This window comes from Hemitrygon akajei, chromosome 14 (genome assembly GCF_048418815.1).
Source record: "Hemitrygon akajei chromosome 14, sHemAka1.3, whole genome shotgun sequence".
Lineage (NCBI taxonomy): Eukaryota > Metazoa > Chordata > Chondrichthyes > Myliobatiformes > Dasyatidae > Hemitrygon > Hemitrygon akajei.
In genome coordinates this window covers 23,276,025-23,283,938 of record NC_133137.1, presented here as the reverse complement: position 1 = coordinate 23,283,938, position 7,914 = coordinate 23,276,025, and the positions used below count along the sequence as shown (strand labels likewise).

Sequence of the window (7,914 nt, the reverse complement as noted above, 5' to 3'; positions counted from 1 at the left end):
TTAGATCATCTGAATAGTTTTTATTCCACTTCCACATTCTTGTTTTGGAAATCAAACCAGATACAGTAATGGTTAATCCAGATCAATTGCATATTATTTCTCTGTAAACAGCAGCACAGATATGACACTCTGATAACTCTTCTGTGACTGTAAAATTGAGATACACATATTCAAAACAGCAGTAATTCAGAAACTGGGTTATCTTAGATAAAAGTGAACTCCTGGTGGCTAATATATTAATTAACTGACTAACATAATCCAAAATGAGTCCAGCAAATACTTTGAAGAGTACATTGCCATTCAACTTTGCAGATACAAGATCATGATACAATGATTAAGATAACAATTACAGATAACATTACTCAGCCATACTATAAGTAATGCATTTAAGGATCTGGAAAAAAACAAGCTCAGATTTTTGGAATTCTAATAAATTATTCTTGATATCTGTGATCTTATTAGAACCAAGGCTCTTATACCACAGTATTTCAAAATTACCTGATGTCAATAATCCATTCATATTGTCAAGTAAGAAAGTAAACCTGGAGAAATTCCAAAGTCTATTTTTTTAAAAATATCTCTTCATTACAAATTACCCTTCAGTTTTTTTAATATTAAATTACAAAGTCTCAGTCTAGACACATAAATATTAGGTACTTATTCTTTTGTAGATTTTGCATTAAATAAACTCCAAAATTAATGGCACTTCAAGTAACAGGTAATGAGCTGAAAACAGTTATGTATAATAGGATCCTGTCAGTACTGTGCAATGCACATCTGCAGCTTCAAATCAATATATTGATGCAGAACCAACTGTTGTCAATCCTCTGCTCTCATTCACCTGAAGCCAAACTTTTGGTTACTTTGGAATGCAGTTGCCAATAAAGAAAATTAGCATAAATTATATGTGTTGTTCTTGCAGGGAGAGCTTGCATTCAGAATGAATGATTACAACATGTTAACCCAAATTAGTCCTCCTGTTAGGTGAAAGGAGAGCAGGAAATTTATTATCAATAGTCTATTTCTTTAAAGGTAATGACTGGCATGCAACTTTCATAAAATGAGGGAAAGTAATAGCTTTTGATATCCCTGGTGTTCCATTTTCTTTTAATTTCTTGATGTTGTGGGTGCATGCTGAATAGACAATACCACAGATATCAATCCTTCACCACCTTGCCCCAATGGTCATTCAGTCATGAATCTAGATAGGAAGGTCAGCAGGATAACAAATAGAAGAGCAATGAGGCCAAAGCAAATCAAGTGGCACCATCTTCTGATTTGAGACCAGCCAACTCAGAATACTGCAGAAGAATACTTGAAAACTCCTATGGGGAAGATATGAACCATTGAGACAGATAGAATTTTTAATTTGGCCCCAAGTTGGAGCACCAGCAAATTAAATGAACCTTCTCTTGGAAAGGCACAGGCCATTGTTGCTGATTTATATCAAGCAGTTATCAGTTACATAGTCTTGATGAGTAAACAAAAGTAGTGTGGCTGTAGATTTAAAGACTTTGAGTACTTGTATCATCCGTGGCAGTCCACTGTTAGAACTTGGTGCACTAGAGTAAACTTTCTCAGTCTAAGCTTAGTTAGCCTATTCATTGCAGATCAGCACCAAGGCAAGTATACTATTAGTGCAAAACAAAGTCTGGCTTCCTTTGGAGGTCTCAATCCAGCTACAGACCCTGGAAATTATTAATGCTGTTTGTACCGATCTATATAGCCTCACCTATCATTTCTTACTGAATGGAAGAAGAGAAAGCTCAGTAAATATTGATGTATCAAACCTGAGAAGAAAAATAAATGATCCTTACAGTTTCTTAAACAATAGAGCAGCTTTAAATGTCTACTGAACTAAAATCCTTCATATAGAATAATTCCTAGCTAGAGACATGTACTTAAGTGCAGGCTTGTTATGGAGTTAATTCAATACATTTACTGTACCTAGTCAATTATTTCTCATGTTGCAAGCTGTGGGTCCAACAACAGATTTAAATTTTTTTTGAAGTATAAAGTTGAGAATGTGAAGATTTTAATGTAGTGGATAATTAATGTAAAAGGTCATAAGTCTGAAGGACCAATTCCAATGCTGCCTGACATTTAGCTAGAGATATAAAGATTTTTACTCCTCATGTATGTGAAGGATGTAAGAAATAAAGTCAATTCAATTCATATCATATCTATGTTTTTTTCAGCATTTCTGTTTTTCAGATTTCCAACATCTTGGAATTTTACTTTTTGCAAAGCGAGACCAGATTTCTTAAGGAAAGATGCCTAATAATTTAATCTAGTTGGCATTCATTAAGACTTTGAAAGACAACTGAACATGTTGTGTATTGCCAACGGTACTGATGGGTAGAATAAATGGACCAGGCAAGTGCAACAAATAGTTCAGAGGGCAAGTAATATATTGGCCCTTATCGTAAAATGGTTGGAACTTAGAAAACAGGGAAATTTGTAACTATTGCACAGGGTGTTGTGGTCCCCTTACCAAAAAAAGGATATAGTAGCATTTGAGGTGGTTCAGAAGAGATTCACTAGGCTAATTCCTGAGGTGAAAGTATTGTCCTGTCAAGGGAAGCTAACAGGCTGGGCCTGTATTCTTTGGAGTTTAGAAGAATGACTTTCTGAAACATATAAAATCCCAAAGAGCGTGACAGTAGATATTAAGATGTTTTCACCAATGGGACAGTCTCATTTAAGGGGATGTAGTTTAAATATAAGGGTCCAGTCATTTAAAGTCAAGTTAGATAGACATGTCTTCTTGCAAAGGGTTGTGAATCTCTGAAATTCTCTACCCCAGAGAATAGTGGAGGCTAAATTTTAATAAGTATTTAAAGTAGAGGTAGTGTTTTTTTAAAAAAACAAGATCAAGGGATTTGTCATAGAGGAGTTGAGGCCTGGAGTGGATCAGCATAACTTATTAACTGGCGTAATAGACTCAAGGGGCTGGATGGTCTATTCTAGATCCAAGTTTCTTGTGTGACATTGCAGCTACAGTTATTCATGATCTGAAATTTGACAGCAATAAGGGGCATTGAAAGGCATTAAAATGAGCCAGTGAATAGAAAAGTTCTCTATTAATAAAGAATTTGATCTATGTGGAAAGATATGTTTATAAGTTACTAGAAATCCATAAAGAAACAATTAATTGTGGTAATATTTTTGTTAATACCACAAGACCAATTCGTAACTGCCCATTTAATTTGACACAGTAAAATGCATCAGTAATCTTTGCAAATCCTTCTACATTGGATCATAGGTAAGCCTCCAAGAGAAATGAGAGAGTGACAATGGGATTGTTGCAGATGGCTGGTTGGTAATGGATGGAAGAGCCCATTTCTATCCTGAACAACTATGACTATGGCACTAAACAGTTCAAAAGCCAAATATTCTAATATATTCATAACTGCAGACCAATTTGGCCATTTAGATAAAAATGATAGACTCAATGCAGAATCTTAGATGAGGAAATACTTGTCAAAAAGGTTTGGTGTATTCTGTTGGTCCTATTTGTGGTAAAATTAGCATGCATAATTTATATATTCCAATTTTGGCTCGATCATTGTAATCCATAGCTCTGCCACGGCCGGTCCCAAGCCCAGCTGCAAAAGGAGCAGGGTTGAGCATGGGGCTAGCAACTCTATCCTGTAAAAACTCAGAGCTGCAGAAACACCAACCAAAGCTCCAAAGACCTCATCCCTGGGAGAGGAAGATCTTTGCCTCGAAGCCGAATGAAGTCGCATGGTGAAAGCGGAAGCCACAGAGCCAATCAACCTTCAGCGCAGGACAGGGGACCCTGGCGAGCTACTATCAGCAGCCTATGCCCCAAACAGGGGTGATGTGCTTCAAAAGAAGAATGATAACCCATGGATTATTCAACAGCATCCCACTTAGGACAAAATGTACACGTTACTGATAGCTTTTCACGAAACATTACTACATGCCATTGCAGTCACTGTCCACACAGCACTAAAATAAAAGTCAATTCATTGTAAAATAGCCTCACAGACTCCTTTAATCATGATGTTGCAATTTTTCATTGACATCCATTTCTTTTGTCTTCTTCCCAAGATCATCCATCTGTGCTTCCGACCCCTTATCCGGCAGCAGCACTTCCACTGAGTAGCTAACCTTCTTGGAATGGATGATGCTGTATGTATTGTCAAACCTTAAAACATCTGGGGAAAATCAAATCAAAATGACAATAAGACAAACGCTCTATCACTTGTGAGGTCATCCAAATAAATCAATGAAATTCTGCACAGTTTTTATTAGGACTATTTATTCCTTTAGTGATACAGCACAAAGTAGACCCTTTGGGCCATGTTGCCTCAGCGATCCCACAATCCTGATTAATCCAGACCTAATCATGGGGCAATATACAATGACCAATTAACATTAGGACTGTGAGAGGAAACCAGAGCACCTGGGGAAAACACACGTATTTCACGTGGAGGACGTACAGAGACACCTTACAAAATGGCGCTGGAATTGAACTCCAAACTCTGGAAGACCCTGAGCTGTAATAGCGTCATGCTAACCGCTACACTACCAAGGCAATAATTTAAAAAAGGAAAAGAAAATGATAGTTGGTAAAGTATTATTCTTAAATAACTTGTGAGTAGTATGCATAGATTGGTGATTAATTTCCACAGTCATGCTGTTTGTATTGGAGATGGTAGGTGTTGGTGCATTGATATAGGATTCAAGCTCAATTTCAAATTCATTTTATTGTCATTCAGCCGTACACATGTATAATCGCCAAATGAAACAACGTTCCTCTGGACCAAGGTGCACAACACAGTACATATAACTCACACACAACACAAAGTAATATTACCACAAATAAATTAATGAATAAATGTATATACAAGTTAAATATAAACACCATAACACTAATGGTGCTTCATACATGAGGAGACGTGGGTGGTGGTTGGGAGTGCAGTAGCCCTATGGGTTGGGGCAAGAAGCTGTTTCGCTTCCTAACAGCCATGGTACCTCCTGCACGATGGTAAGGGGTCAAAGAGATTGGTGGACGGATGGGAGGGATCATTGACAATGCTAAGGGCCCTGCATGGTTAGTTCTTTTTGTCAAGCCCCTGCTATTTCCGTTAAAGTTGGTATGCCCTCTCAATGGAGGTATACCTGTGTCATATCTACCCATCTGCATTAATTTAGAATACTGTGCTCAAGCCAGTGATCAATGAACAAAGCATGAGAAATCAGGATGTAAATCTGTCGTGATGTTAAAATCCAACTGGACTTTTTCCAGAGGTGCACATTAAATGGCAACTTTTTGCTGGCAGTTGAGAGGGGATAAATAGAGAGGTAACTAGAACAAAAAAATTACTTTAAAAACATTGGGGACAATGTGCTGGTTAAATGATCCTATTAACTGAAGATCACACCTCAGTATACTTTGAGAAATTGCAAGATGAAACTTACATTTGTAACCAGCCGCTGAAAAACTTTACTACCTATAAAGTTCAAACCTGATCAGATGTAAAGAAGCATGTTTAGGAAATGGTGCAGGATCTGAAAATAATGGACCTCCTGCATCATCATGATTTTCAGCACATGGTGCGTTTGGTCTCTATACATCAACATACAGGAAAATGAAAAATAGCAGTGAATATCTGGAATTTGTAATGATCAAAAATGTGCTAGAGACAGTGTGCACTGAATCGTTTAGAACATAGAACTGTACAGCTTCGGAACAGTCTGCACAGCCCGCAATGTCCACACCCTAATCCTGTACTGCACATTTCTACCTCCTATCCAACATTCACAAACAAAACTGTTCAGGTAGGCCCATTGTTTCTCTCTGCTGTTGCTCTATTTAACTCTTCTCTTCATAACCATATCTTGTAGCTCCTTAAATAGTCCCTCCCAGCCCACACCAAAAACACCTCACATGCTCTCCACTATTTTAACAACTTTCAATCCCTCAGCCATCTTTCCCATCCCTATACACTTCCTTCCTCCTTCAGGAAAGCTCTGGGACTCTCGGATTCTTCCTAGAATATTTCTTCCACATCGGATGAAGGGTCCCTCCACAGATGCTGTCTGACCTCCTTTCCTCCAGCAGTTTGCTTATCGCTCAAATGTATGCAAATTGTTTATAATATTTACATATTATTTGTTTCCTTCCAATCAAATGAATAGAATTAGCTTGACATTGTCAGCCAAATGTACGGACAGTTTTTCCCATGGTAAATGCTGGGCAATTACTGCAAATTGACAATCTGATGCTGAACTCCAAGAGGTATCCTATTTATATATTGACATACTGTACACTCTTTCCGGTCCCTCGATCCTCATCGCCCAGCAATCCCTGATTTAATCCTAGCATAGTCACCGGACAATTTATAATGACCAGTTAACCTACCAACTGTACAACTTTGGACTGTGGGAGGAAGCCCACGCAGCCACAGGGAGAACGTACAAACTCCTTACAGGCAGCAGCGGGAATTGAACCAGGATCAGATTTGAAGAATACCACTTAAAACCATTTCCTCATCTGTAGCATAACCTGCAGTTTAAGCATTCTACTCTGAGCACTAAACAGTAAACAAGGGATTTTATTGATACATTCTATAGTTTACCCAATCTTACTCTAGTTAATTAAAAAATTAATTACATTTACTACCAGCAGCTCCTCTGCATTTGCCAGCACAAGTGAAACAAAAACTAGATTGAACATTGCTGTGGAATGACTTTCAGAGGTTCCCCTTTCACTTCTTGTCTTCATATTGGCACTTTCCTTTGTTCTATTCACACCCTCTGCAAGTTAAAACAAGCTTGTTTCCTCTCTTTCCAATTTTTGACTTGAAATGTTAACTAAATTTCTTTTTCAACATCCGCTGCACAACCTGACAAGTCAATCATTTTATTTTATATTAGATTAACATCATCTGCAAATATTTTTTTTCAAATGACAGAAGGAAGTTGCAGAGGGGGATACAGATGTAAAGGACAAAAGGAGTCATCTCTGTGATCGGCTGGAGAGCAAAGTTGCTCAAGTGACACCATGCTTTTGCAATTACCTTATTGATCTAATGAATGTGAGACTGAGATAATGATTAATTGAGAAGGGAGTGGGGGGGGAGAGGGGAGGGGGGAAGAGAGCGAGAGAGAGAGAGAGAGAGAGAGAGAACAAAACAATTTGCTACATACATCAGAGAGAAAAACTGTGCTTAAGGTGGATATCTATACGGTAGAACTGGCTAGTCCTGAGACAAACAAGAAAAACCAGTAAGCTGAAATTGCTTAACCTGATATTTAGCCCTGGGGGTTGCTATGTACCTACGTAGGTTGAAGAGATTTGCTAGAATAGTGCAGGAGGCCAGATTCAGAGAATCACAGTGGAAGCGTAGTGCACAATTAAAGTGACAGGCAATTGGAAGCTGAGAGTCACGCAGGTGGACTGAAAGGAAGAATTCTGCAAACTGGTCACACCCAAACTGCATCTGGATACTCCAGTGCAGAAGTTCATACATTTTGAGTACTGAATGCAATACACTAAACTGAAAGATGTCCAAGCTGCTTCAGCTGAAAAGACTATACAGATCCTTGGATTGTGGGAAAGCTGTACAACTAGTACAGCTGTGTGGAAAGTGTAGAGACAAGGGAAGTGGCTGGTGATGATGGAAGAGCAAAGCAGAGAGTCACAAAGGGAAGAGTCCTTTCAGAGTGCTGAAAGAGGAGGGCAGAGGAGGTGTTTTCAATGACAGTGAGGTCAATTAGGGAGGATGATTTGTTGAATTTGGAGGCTGGTGGGCCAGAGGCTGAGGACAGTGGGGAACCTTGCTATGTTCTACATTAGATGTCTGGAGAGATACAAGAAGTTGATGGCAGATTTGGAGAAATAGAGATATGATTGAGAGACAAGTTAAGGTGAAGACATAT

At 38.4% G+C, this 7,914-nt stretch overlaps 1 protein-coding gene across 5 annotated transcripts in view; it reads right to left on the bottom strand.

The window, feature by feature from the left end:
• sec14l8 (SEC14-like lipid binding 8) overlaps window positions 1–7,914 on the bottom strand; it is a 70,090-nt gene continuing 62,176 nt past the window's right edge. For 4 of the 5 annotated variants that reach the window (XM_073065676.1, XM_073065678.1, XM_073065677.1 and 1 more), the window contains one exon: window positions 1–4,184. In XM_073065676.1, the coding sequence (XP_072921777.1) occupies window positions 4,021–4,184 (164 nt within the window). In that variant the 3' untranslated portion in view covers window positions 1–4,020. The remainder of the gene's footprint in view (window positions 4,185–7,914) is intronic. The other variant, XM_073065679.1, reaches the window with a different exon arrangement.